Genomic DNA, 13,032 nt, shown 5'->3' with positions numbered 1-13,032 from the left:
AAAAAAGCTTTTATTTCTGGTGAACAACATGAAAACAACTAAATTGTTTGGAAGGTGAACAACAATATGCTCTCCTTAGGGGCATTTCCTGGAGGAGACCTCAAGTGTATACATACTAAACATTGTTTTATTCAGGACAACCTGAGCTTTTGAAAGAGGTGGTTCACCTTTAAGTTTATAGTTTTTAAATTATTTGCCTTCTTTCTTTCTGATTCTTTCAAGCCTTCAAATAGGAGTTACTGATCCCGCCTAAAGAATAAATGTTTGAAAGGCTACAAATGTATTTTTATTGCTACTTTTTACTACTCATCTTTCTATTCTTGCCCCTCCTATTCATATTCCAGTTTCTCATTCAAATGAATGCATGGTTGCTATGGTAAGTTGGACCCTGACAACCAGATTGTTGAAATTGCAAACTCTGAATAAAAAGCTAAATAACCCAACTACTGATTGTTAAAGAGGTTGTTCACCATAGAGTTAACATTTAGTATGATTTAGAGTGTGATATTCTGAGACAATTTTCAGTTGGTTTTAATTTTTTATTATTTGTAGTTTTTGAGTTACAGTTACAGTATTTCAGTTTTTTTTAGCAGCTCTCCAGTTTGCAATTTCAGCAAGCTTGTTGCTAGTCTCCAAATTACCCTAGCAACCATGCATTGAATTGAATAAAATACTAGAATATGAATAGGAGAGGCCCTGAATAGAAAGACTAGTAATAAAATGTAGCAATAACAATAAATGTGTAGCCTTACAGAGCATATGTTTTTTACATGGGGTCAGTGACCCTCTATTTGAATGTTGGAAAGAGTCAGTAGAAAAAGGCAAATAAAGAAAAAAATATAAAAAATTAACAATGAAGACCAATTGAATAGTTGCTTAGAATTGGCCATTCTATAACATACTAAAGTTAACGTAGAGGTGAAGCACCTATTTAACTATAAGGTTCAGAACCACTTTAAATCTTCTTTAATCCAATTCCATTCTGTGACAAGATATAGGGCTCTAAATACTGAACACAATTACACAACACTTCTTGTAACTACATGAGGCTAATCAGCCAACACACCCAACTAGGCCGACATTTTCAGTCACCTCTGTGCTGCTTCATAGAGCATTCTGGGAGGGCACTGTCTACAGCTTTGGGTAACATTCAGAGAGGTAACTAACATGTTTTCTCATTGTGCATCAAGCGGCACTCCATTATTCCTTTTTCATTTTTATTCTGTTTCTTGCAGTTTCTGGCATTGGGAACTCATAGTGGGAAGATGTATTTACTTGATATTCAAGGAAATGTTACACAGAAGTTTGATATAGTAAGTATATATATATATGTATATATTATTTGTCAAGTGAGATCCATTATCCAGAATGCTTGGCATCTGAAGATTTTCTTATAAATAGCCATTCTGTTTTTAAACTTTAAAAAAAATAGGAATGGTTTGCCATCAACATGGATGAAGGGTAGCTTTGGTTTTATCACTGCTTCTGGGCAGGACAAGATGATTGGCTCCTGATAAAACTAACCATCACTCTCAACAACATAAAGACAAGCTGATTTCTGTATTTGATTAGCTGCACCTGCTGAAACATCCCCAGTTCATGTTGAAACAACTCCAGCCCCAAATATGGACAGTTCATCTAAATAAGGAGATTTTGGCATTTAGCAAGGTTTGCCGTGCCTAAGAATTTTGTAAATGGAACTGTGGTCTCTTCAAGTTGATTTTGTGTGTTAAACCTGGATAGTTATGTGAATATTTATTATGATTATAATTTGTGCCAGGGGTTCAGGTGAGAGAGATTTGAAACGGTCCATAGACTCCCTTGTCCAACATGCATGCAATGAATATACATTTTGCCTGTTGTTTTAATCATAAAATGTTAAACAGGGAAATGCAAACTACTCCATATTTGGTCCTTACAAGGTAGATAATTAGATTTCCATAGGTAATCCCTGCATAATGGACTCCTGCTAACAGAACAGTCACAACCAGGGATGAAGGGAGAAGCCATTTTTATATTATACATTCCGTTCTTTATTTTCCATTGCTGTAATTTTGCACCTTTTATTAAATTGCTGCCTTCCGGGTCACAAGGTGAATGGGGTACGACTCGCAGCATAACGACTATTAATATATGCTGTTGATTCCTGTGTGAGGAGTTTAAGGGTGAATATACCGACTCCTTTGTTTAAGCGTGGGGTCCAGGGCGGTCAGCACCCGGACCAAAAGTTAAGAATGATGAGCAGCACATAGGCTATTAGAAATAATGTGGCTGGAGTTAGAACCCATAAATTAATTATAGTACAACCCGGGAAATGGTGCTGGAGTTTTGCTGTGTAGCCTTCCACACATAAAACCCTTTTAAGTTATGTTTACTAAGCTAAAGATCATTTGGGAATAATATGTAAAAAGAACAGCATGTTAAACATCCCAATAATTATGTCTTCACTCTTATAACTTTATCACAGAGCTCTGTAAAAATCAATCAGATAAGCCTGGATGAAAGTGGTGAATATGTGGGGATTTGCTCTGAGGATGGTAAGGTATGTAATTCCCTTCATGGACAATAAAAGATTTGTCTCTAATTCTCTTTGTTGAGTGACCGGCAGCAAGCAGAAGTAATCAATTACAGAAACTATGCGTGAAGTCAGGAATGGGAGACTTGGGACATGGTAACTTGTGTGACTCTCTGTAATAAATCCACCAAATTGGATTTCTTTGATACAGTCATAGGAAAACAAGTTTTTTTTCAAAATGCATCAGTTAATAGTGCTGCTCCAGCAGACTTCTGAACTGAAACCCTCTTTCAAGAGAGCAAACCAATTGTTTTACATTTAATTTTGAAATTTGACATGGGGCTAGACATATTGTCAGTTTCCCAGGTGCCCCCATTTATGTGACTTGTACTCTGATAAACTTCAGTCACTCTTTACTGCTGCACTGCGTGTTGTAGTGATATCAACCCCTACCTTCTGCCCCCCTTCCCCATCAGCAGAACAACGGTAAAGTAACCAGATAACCGCTCCCTGGTAGCTATAAGAACAGCACTCAATAGAAATCAATGTCCCAATGTGACTCCTTCAGTTACATTGAGTAGGAGAAACAATAGCCTGCCTGAATTCAGTTCCATTCTGAGGTGCTGGCTTTTTCTGAAAGCACATGGCCAGGCAAAATTACCTTGAGAATGACCCATACATGGTAGAGTGAATTATTTGCAGTGTAAACAGTGTAATTTAGAAATAAAAACGACACCATAAAAATCATGACAGAATCCCTTTAAGGTTCTCAGTTTCATGTTTAAGACTCTGAACACTTGTTCATGTTTTCCTTAAATTACTGAAACTTTGATGAGAAATCGTAGCTTATCAGCCCATTAAAATATCTTGCAATAGCCACATTAAATAGATGTAAAAACCAATATATGTACAGTCATTGTCATTGTTTATTTATAGTGCCATCAAGTTACACTGCACTTTACATTAATTTATGACAAATGGGGATCTTACGATAATTTAACAAACAAGGGTTACAGAATTAAAAAAATATATAGATACGTATATATACATCTCCCTAAAGCACAAAGTGTAATGGGCCCGAAGGCGCAGCAGTAATAGTAGTGGACCAAAGAGGAGACACAACCGGGTTCGAGGTACAAAAGGGTTTATCCAGAAGAGTAGTCAAGGTACAGGCAAAAGATCAATTCAGGCGGCAGACAATGGAGATACGAAAAACAGGCAAAGGTCAATACACGAATAATCAGAATAGAAGTCACACCCAGGAACACTAGTCAAAGGAACCTATAATTGGGCAATGAAGACAGGGGAAATGGGGTTTAAATAGTCCAAGTCTTGGCGCCAAAATATTGACGCGCTGGCGTCAGACGCTGACGCGGTGGCGTCAGACGCTGACGCCAGCGTCCCCACGCTGACGTCCTGACGCCGGCGCCCGATTCTGACGCCGGCGTCCGTTCCGTCGCCGGCGACCAATCCTAGATGGAGAAGGCGCTGATGTCACAGGAAAGCGCCCGGCAGGAGCCATGTGGTGGAGCAGAAGGTTGCCATCTTGGACGCCATCTTGGGTGAGAGTTGAAGTTTCCATTACAGTACCCCCTTCCCTAGGGGGGGCCTCAGGACCACCGGGACCAGGACGAGAAGGAAACTGTTTGTGGAACCTGCGGACAAGGATGGGAGCATGAACGTCAGAGTTCTTTACCCAGGAGCACTCCTCAGGACCGAAACCCTTCCATTCAATGAGATATTGGAGAGTACCCCTGGAAATGCGGGAATCCAAGATTCGATTGACTTCGAACTCCAAAGAATCATTGACGACAACAGGAGCTGTGGAAGAAGAAGAGGGAGAGGAGACTGCAGGTTTAAGAAGAGACACATGAAACACATTAGGGATCCTCATTTCGGGTGGAAGAAGAAGACGGACAGCCACAGGATTGATGACCTCGATGATGGGAAAGGGACCGATGAACTTGGGACCAAGTTTAGGAGAGGGAATCTTGAGACGAATATTACGAGTAGACAACAAAACCTTGTCACCAAGAGAGTATGTTGGAGAAGCAATCCTCTTTTTATCGGCAAATTTCTTCTGGGAAGAAGTACTCTTTTCCAAATTAGCGGCAGTAGCCTGCCAGATGGCCATCATATGAGCTGCTTGATCATTGGCGGCAGGCACGTTGGTGAGTAGGAGGTCCTGAGGAAATGCCAAAGGGTTTAAACCAAAAACACAGAAAAAAGGAGACTTCTGGGAAGAAGAATGCAGGGAATTGTTGTGGGCAAATTCCGCCCATGGAAGAAGGTCTGACCAGTCATCCTGACACAGGGACACGTGACAACGTAGGAACTGTTCCAATGCTTGGTTGACACGTTCGGCGGCCCCATTGGATTGAGGATGGTAAGCGGAAGAAAATTGAAGAGAAATGTTCAAAGCTTTACACAGAGACCTCCAAAATTTAGACACAAACTGAGGACCACGATCAGACACAATTTCAGCAGGAAAACCATGGAGACGAAAAATATGTTTAATGAAGAGTTCAGAAAGTTCCGGGGCAGATGGCAGTTTGCGGAGGGGAGTGAAATGAGCCATCTTACTAAATCTGTCAATCACCACCCAGATGACAGTGTGGCCGGAAGAATTTGGAAGATCGACAATAAAGTCCATGGAAATATGAGTCCAAGGTCTAGAAGGAATGGGTAGAGGCAACAAAAAACCCTTAGGGGGGGAATGTCCAGACTTAGAAACGGCACAGGTGGAACATGATGAAACAAAGTCTTTAACGTCTTTCCTTAAAGATGGCCACCAGACCAAACGAGACAAAAGTTCGGTAGTCTTTTTAATCCCAGGATGACCAGCCTGTTTAGAATTGTGGGAGTGGGACAAGATGGCAGGACGAAACTCTGGAGGAACAAAAGCTAAACCCAGGGGAGTCTCTTCAGGAGCAGAAGCTTGAGCGGAGAGTAACTGAGAAGCGCAGGAAGGAAACAAAGCTGCGATGATCTTGGAGGAAGGAACAACAGGTTCAGGATCTTTGGAGCAAGAGTCTTCAGGAATAAAGCTTCTGGATAATGCGTCGGCCTTCCTGTTCCTGGACCCAGGGCGAAAAGTAATAACAAAATTAAAACGAGAAAAGAAAAGTGCCCACCTGGCTTGCCGGGGATTGAGGCGTTTGAGAGACTGGATAAATTCGAGATTTTTGTGGTCAGTAAAGATCGTTACCGGGACCGAAGAGCCCTCTAATAAGTGTCTCCACTCTTCCAGGGCCAGCTTAACAGCAAGAAGCTCCCGGTTGCCAACGTCATAGTTCTGTTCGGGGGAAGAAAATTTTTTGGAAAAGAAGGCACATGGATGAAGTTTACCGTCAGAAGAAGATCTCTGGGATAACACTGCACCAGCACCGACGTCCGAGGCATCCACTTCGATGAAAAAGGGTTGAAGAGGTTCGGGGTGTCTAAGGACTGGAGCGGAGGAGAATGCTTCTTTGAGAGATTTGAAGGCTTCCAAAGCTTGAGGGGGCCAGTGCTGAGGTTTGTTTCCACCACGGATCAGGGCAAGAATTGGAGAAAGTCTGGAAGAGAAGTTTTTAATGAACTGTCTATAGTAATTGGCAAAGCCAACAAACCTTTGAACAGCTTTAACACTGGTAGGAAGAGGCCAGTCCAGGATTGCAGAGACCTTGGCCGGATCCATCTTGAAGCCTAGGGAAGAAATAATGTACCCAAGAAAAGGAATAGAAGAGACTTCAAAGGTGCACTTTTCCAACTTGGCGTAAAGGTTGTTTTTCCTCAGTCTGGATAGTACTTCACGTACTTGGCTGCGATGTTCCTGGAGGTTTTTAGAAAAAATAAGAATATCATCCAAATAGACGACCACACACTGCCCCAATAAATCTCGAAAAATGTCATTAACGAATTCCTGGAAGACCGCAGGGGCATTGCAGAGACCAAAAGGCATGACTAGGTACTCATAATGACCATCACGAGTATTAAAAGCGGTCTTCCATTCGTCCCCTTCACGAATCCGAATGAGGTTATAGGCCCCACGAAGATCCAATTTAGTGAAGAGACTGGCACCCCTAAGTTGATCGAACAGTTCAGAAATGAGAGGAAGAGGGTACCTGTTTTTAATGGTGATCTTGTTAAGTCCTCTGTAATCAATGCAGGGCCGCAAACTACCATCTTTCTTTTCAACAAAGAAGAACCCCGCTCCTGCAGGGGAGATGGAAGGACGAATAAATCCTTTCTGCAGATTCTCCTGGATATAGGATTTCATTGCAGAAGTCTCCGAGGGAGAAAGTGGATAGGTGCGGCCGCGAGGAGGCATGGAGCCGGATAAAAGTTCAATTGGACAGTCGTATGGACGATGAGGTGGAAGGTTTTCGGCAGAATTTTTATTAAAGACATCGGCAAATGCTTGATATACGGAGGGAAGAGAAGAATTTGAAGACACAGAAGAAATTTTGACGACAGGAGCAGCAGGTAAACAGTTCCGTACACAAAATGGACTCCACCTGGAAACTTGAGTAGAGGACCAATCGATAACAGGATTGTGGAGACATAACCAAGGTAGACCTAAAACAACCGGAGTGGAGGGGCAATCAATAAGAAGAAAAGACAGTCTTTCCAGATGCAAAGAGCCCACCTTGAAAGAGAGTTCTTGAGTGGACTGTGAGATGGTCGCAGAAGATAAGGGCCGATCATCGATTGCCAGGACTCGAAGCGGAATCGCCAAGGATTGGAGAGGAATGGAGTGGGTTGCAGCGAACACACGGTCCATAAAATTTCCTGCGGCACCGGAATCAAGAAAGGCCTGAGAAGAGATCTCTTTGGAACCAAACTGGATCTGCACTGGGAGGAGGAAACGTTGAGCAGAAGAATGGGGAGAGCGACAAATCCCACCCAGGTAAGTCTCCCCAAACTTACCTAGGCTTTGGCGTTTCCCGGCTTCACTGGGCATTCCAGAGCAAAGTGAGCTTTGCCCCCGCAATAGAGACATAACCCCGCCGCCCTTCTCCGATTCTTCTCCTGTTCGGAAAGACGGGCCCGTCCGATCTGCATCGGTTCCTCTGCTGGTAATGAAGAGGAAGAAGCAGACGTCGCGGGGGTTGGAGAGGACGAGGTGTAAGCAGGGTCGTAGAGTAACGGTCTCTGGAAGCGGGGAGCCAGGATAGGCTGAAATCGGGAACTTCTTTTAGAGCGTTCACGGTCTAATTCGACCTGGAATTCTCGCTGGCGAGTATCCACTTTCACTGCCAAAGCGACCAGGTCCTCCCATCTGGGGGGAATTTCACGGGACACCAGATCATTCTTAATCCGCATGGCTAGACCATTGTAAAAGGCAGCATGGTAACCGTCGTTGTTCCAAGAAGTCTCCGCCACCAGGGTGCGAAATTCAATGGCATACTCGGAGACAGAGCGAACACCTTGCTGCAGTTGAAAAAGCCTAGCGGAGGATGCAGTGGCACGACCTGGAGCATCAAACACGGTGCGAAGCTCTTGGACAAACGCCCTGGCGTTGTCAATCAGCGGATCCTCCTTTTCCCAAAAGGGTGATGCCCACTCCAAAGCTTTTCCCTGCAGACGAGTGATTATATAACCCACCTTTGCACGTTCAGAAACGAACTGACCAGGAAGCAGGGCAAACTGAATCTCGCATTGGTTAATAAAGCCTCTGCACGCTTCAGGATCACCACTGAAGAGAGGTGGAGCAGGAATACGAGGCTCAGAAACCTGGAGCGGAATAGGTATGGCCGGAGCAGGCACAACCGGCGGAACCACGGGAGACAGAGCAGTCAACTTCTCCAGAATCGCCTCGAGGGCCTGGCCAAAATGGGATTGTTGAGCTTCATAAGTCTTCATACGAGAAGCCAACCCACGAATAGCCCCTCCGACATCAAGAGGTGCTTGGGCCTCCTCCGAAGGGTCCATGGCCCAATTATACTGTAATGGGCCCGAAGGCGCAGCAGTAATAGTAGTGGACCAAAGAGGAGACACAACCGGGTTCGAGGTACAAAAGGGTTTATCCAGAAGAGTAGTCAAGGTACAGGCAAAAGATCAATTCAGGCGGCAGACAATGGAGATACGAAAAACAGGCAAAGGTCAATACACGAATAATCAGAATAGAAGTCACACCCAGGAACACTAGTCAAAGGAACCTATAATTGGGCAATGAAGACAGGGGAAATGGGGTTTAAATAGTCCAAGTCTTGGCGCCAAAATATTGACGCGCTGGCGTCAGACGCTGACGCGGTGGCGTCAGACGCTGACGCCAGCGTCCCCACGCTGACGTCCTGACGCCGGCGCCCGATTCTGACGCCGGCGTCCGTTCCGTCGCCGGCGACCAATCCTAGATGGAGAAGGCGCTGATGTCACAGGAAAGCGCCCGGCAGGAGCCATGTGGTGGAGCAGAAGGTTGCCATCTTGGACGCCATCTTGGGTGAGAGTTGAAGTTTCCATTACACAAAGTGATTGAAAAAGTGCTGCAGTTTTATGCACTGAAATGCTGAAAAGTAAAATAGTAGCAATGGTACATATTTTTTACAATTTGATATAAATGTTTGTTTTTACATATAAAAATCTAAAAAGCATGTGATGTTTTGTTCGTACAGGTGCAGGTGTTTGGACTTTACTCCAGAGAAGGGCTGCATGAAATTTTTGACTGCCCGATTAAAGTGAGTGTGCTTCCTACTTTTATTTTTTGATGAGCTGACCTGCTCATTAACTGGATTTTTAGTGTTACTCTTATGCACAAATAAAATGGCAGGCTTAGTAACTTAGGCAGTGTTTATCCTTCTAAAGCAGGCAACTTTTGTTTATAAGTGTATCAGTATGTACAGAATATATAGCTAGTGATATTTATAAAATGTTGCTTGCCATTATTTATTATTATGTTGGCTTTGAAGAAGCCAACATACTGTTCTACTAGTTCAGCTCGTTCTTCTTCTTCTTATTATTATTAGCGCCCCCCGGTTTTCTAAACGCTACTCCTCCTACAGTTTTAGGGGTACAAGCGCCAAACTTTCCACACCTATTCGCCTTATAGCAAAGTACGTTGCTTGTGCTTTAGTAAGCAATCCCACCCACTGCGCCCGTGCGGCGGACCACCGAAGACGCCGTTTTTCGTATCGACTTTGACAGGGAAAATTTTCAAATCGCTGCCGCTCGTACAGTTTTGAAGCGACACTCCCCAAACTCGGACCGCATCTTGTTGGTGCCACCCCGAATAAAAATATTTATTTTGGGGGGGCACCCCAAAGTGGGCGGAGCTACCAACAGCCAATGAAATTTTAGCAATTTTCTAAACGCTACTCCTCCCAGAGTTTTAGGAGTACAATTATGAAACTTTGCACACTTGTTCGGCTCATACCCGAATAGATTGCTTGTGCTCTGTTAAGCAATCCCACCCTCCGTGGCCGTGTGGCGGCCCCCCAAAGACCCCATTTTTTCCCATAGACTTTCATTGGGAAATTTGAAACTTTTGCCACTCGTACAGCATTAAAGTTACACTCACCAAACTTGGGTCACTTAGTCATGGGGTCAACCTGAAAAGTTCTGTCACATTTTGGGGACTCCAAAAAGTGGGCGGAGCAACAAACAGCCAATCAGATTTTCCATATTGACTTCAATGAGAAAATGTCAAACACTGTCATTCCCACAGTGTTAAAGCCAGAGACCCAAAACTTGGCACCATGGGTCACTGGGGTTAAAATTTGGAAAAGTGGGCAGAGTCTACCGCAGCCAATCAAATATTAGCCATTTGTTTCAATGGGAAAAGATAAAACTGTCGCCGCTCTTAGATTGTTCATGGGAGGGTCCTCAAACTTGGCACAGTTGGTCACTGGAGGACCGGGATCAAAATCTGGAAAAGTGGGTGGAGCCAAAAACAACCAATCAGATTTCTTTGATGATTTCAATGGGAAAAATTAAAATTGCTGCCATTTGCACGTTATTGATGTCATGGACCTCGAATATCACAAATGTGCTCACTGGGTGTTTGCACTTCAAAGTTAGGAAAAGTGGGTGGAGCCACCAACAACCAATCAAATGTCATTCATTGATTTTCAAGAGAAAAACATAAAACTGCTGCCATTTTTACAGGTTAAATGTCATGATTCCGAAACCTTAAAGTGTTAGTCACTTGGTGACTCTGGTTCAGAATTAGGAAAAAAAGGGGGCGGGGCAACAACAGCCAATCGGACTTCAGCCATTGACCTTAATGAAAAACGCCAAATTGCTGCTATTATTATGGCGTCCATGCCAAGTGTCCCAAACTCAGCACAATTACTCACTGGGTGACTGTGGTCAAAATTTAGGAAAAGTGGGCGGAGCCAATAACAGCCAATCAGATTTTACCTATTGACTTCAATGTAAAAGTTTCAAATACTGCCATTCTCACAGTTTTAAAGCCAGAGGCCCCAAACTTGGTACAGACCATGACTGGGTGACTGGGGTTAAAATTCGGAAAACTGGGTGGAGCTTAAAACAGCCAATCAAATGTTACCTATTGCTAATCAATGTCAATATATAAGTTGCTGCCATTCTTTCACAGTTAATGGCAGGGACATCAAACTTGGCACAGTCGGGACTGGGGTTCAAATTTTAAAAGTGGGTGGAGCCAAAAACAGCCAATCAGGTTTTTTGGATTGATTTTAATGGTACAATTTGATCTGCTTCAATTTTGACCGTTTTAAACCAGATTCTTTTTAAACCAGGGGCGACTGGCCCCAACACCTCTTGCGTTTCAAAGCCAACATCTTGTGGTTTCTTCAGAAACGACACCCTCTAGTTATTTTTATTATTACATATTTAGTATATACATATACTTTTAACTAAATATTTTTCTGGTTACTTTCCTGTTCCTCTGTATTTTTGTGACTCGGTGACAAACAAAAGATAAAATATCACTTCTTGGGAAAATGTGTTTTATGGGGCAGATTTATTAAGGTTCTAATTAGAATTTTGGGGGGTTCAAGCTCCATCCACATGTTTGTTGCTTTTTATATTTATACACTGAATAATTTCTTTTTCTTTTCTACTTGTAGATTGTTGCTGTTCACCCTCTGTTTGGAAAATCCAACTGTAAGCAGTTTGTAACAGGTGGAAATAAGGTACAACATGGGAGATGTGTTTTAACAAATGATACATACTTTGGAGTGCCCAAACCTATTTGATAATATGCATGTGAGCTATTGTACAGTATGTAGAGGTGGGAAATGTGAACCGATCGAGTTCAACCGTTTGGTGAAATGAAACCTGTCTAACTGATCCAGTTGATCCAGATGAAGGAGGAAATCCCTATCTGAAGCCTCTTTAGTTTGCTTTAAAGGAGAACTAAACCCCCCGTTAATCAAAAATCCCCATCCCTTACCTCCATTGACACCATCTTCTGTTTCATCTGGTTCCTCGCGGAAGTGAGCGTCGAACAGAGCTTTTTCGCGCATGCACAGTTGGGACCATTCTGGTATTCATGCCTACTGTGCATGCGTGGAAAGCTCAGAAGATTCCTGAAGGAAAAGAAGAGTATCCGAAGATACAGAAGATGGCGCCGAAGATCTCCACTGCGCCACTCTGCATAGGTACATGATGGGGATACTTTTTCCACTGGAAGGGAGAAAGCAGTGAGGGGGGGGCCAATGGACGAAAGGGGATGGAGATTTTTGATTAATGGGGGGTTTAGTTCTCCTTAGATGGGGGGGCAATATTTATTTCTGTCCAATGGATCCAGTTGATCTAGAGGAAGGAGGAAAACCCCCATCTGAAGCCTTTTCAGTTTGCTTTAAAGGAGGTCAATATTTCTTTCTGTCCAACGTGGCGATCAGACCAGTCCCTTGATCAACTTTGTATAAAGAGCTATATTCAGTGACCTTGACTCTTGCTAAAAAGCCATCCAACCCCTTCTTGAAGCAATTATATGTATCTGCCAGTACAATCACTTCAGGGAACAAATTCCGCAACTTCGTAGCTCTCACTGTAAAAACATTTATCAAATCTTAAAATTTCTTCTAATCTGAAGGAAGGCCCTTATATCTTCTAGAAGCACCTACTTGTGACTAAAGCAAGGAAACACTTATTATATAGTCCCCTTTTATCTGTATACTTCGTGATCATATCCTCTATCATAAACCCTACTCATCCAATCTGTCTTCATAATTGAGACCTTTAATTCCCTTTTGGTAAAAGTCCAAATAAGTCCCGCGCTTTCAAATATTTTCAGATTTGAATATTCACCAAATTTTTAGTTTAAAAAAGTATTTCCTGTCATTGTTTTTCTTACAGCTGCTGTTGTATGATAGAAACTGGTTAAATCGATGGAAAACATCTGTTTTACATGAAGGGGAAGGCAACATAACCAATATAAAATGGAGAGGGAATCTCATTGCTTGGGCCAATAATATGGTAATATTTTTTTGCTCTTTTGAGAAATGGAGTTCAGTGCAGAATTCTGCTGGAGCAGCACTATTAACTGATTCATTTTGAAAAAAATATTTTTTCCCATGACAGTATCCCTTTAAACACCAACTAAGCTGAAA

The 13,032-nt window shown here is 42.9% G+C and overlaps 1 protein-coding gene across 3 annotated transcripts in view; it reads left to right on the top strand.

Moving 5' to 3' along the window:
* The window catches only part of vps41.S (VPS41, HOPS complex subunit S homeolog), a 57,826-nt gene that overhangs the window by 8,277 nt on the left and 36,517 nt on the right, over positions 1-13,032 (top strand). The window contains exons 4-8 of one of the 3 annotated variants that reach the window (XM_041588078.1): positions 1,236-1,313; positions 2,468-2,542; positions 9,112-9,174; positions 11,545-11,610; positions 12,779-12,898. In XM_041588078.1, the coding sequence (XP_041444012.1) occupies positions 1,236-1,313; positions 2,468-2,542; positions 9,112-9,174; positions 11,545-11,610; positions 12,779-12,898 (402 nt within the window). The remainder of the gene's footprint in view (positions 1-1,235; positions 1,314-2,467; positions 2,543-9,111; positions 9,175-11,544; positions 11,611-12,778; positions 12,899-13,032) is intronic. The other 2 variants (XM_041588079.1, XM_018254527.2) reach the window with 2 other exon arrangements.

The sequence above is a fragment of the Xenopus laevis genome, chromosome 3S (assembly GCF_017654675.1).
Source record: "Xenopus laevis strain J_2021 chromosome 3S, Xenopus_laevis_v10.1, whole genome shotgun sequence".
Classification (NCBI taxonomy): Eukaryota; Metazoa; Chordata; class Amphibia; order Anura; family Pipidae; genus Xenopus; species Xenopus laevis.
Note: the sequence above shows the minus strand (reverse complement) of the source record. Positions and strands in the feature narration are given on the sequence as shown.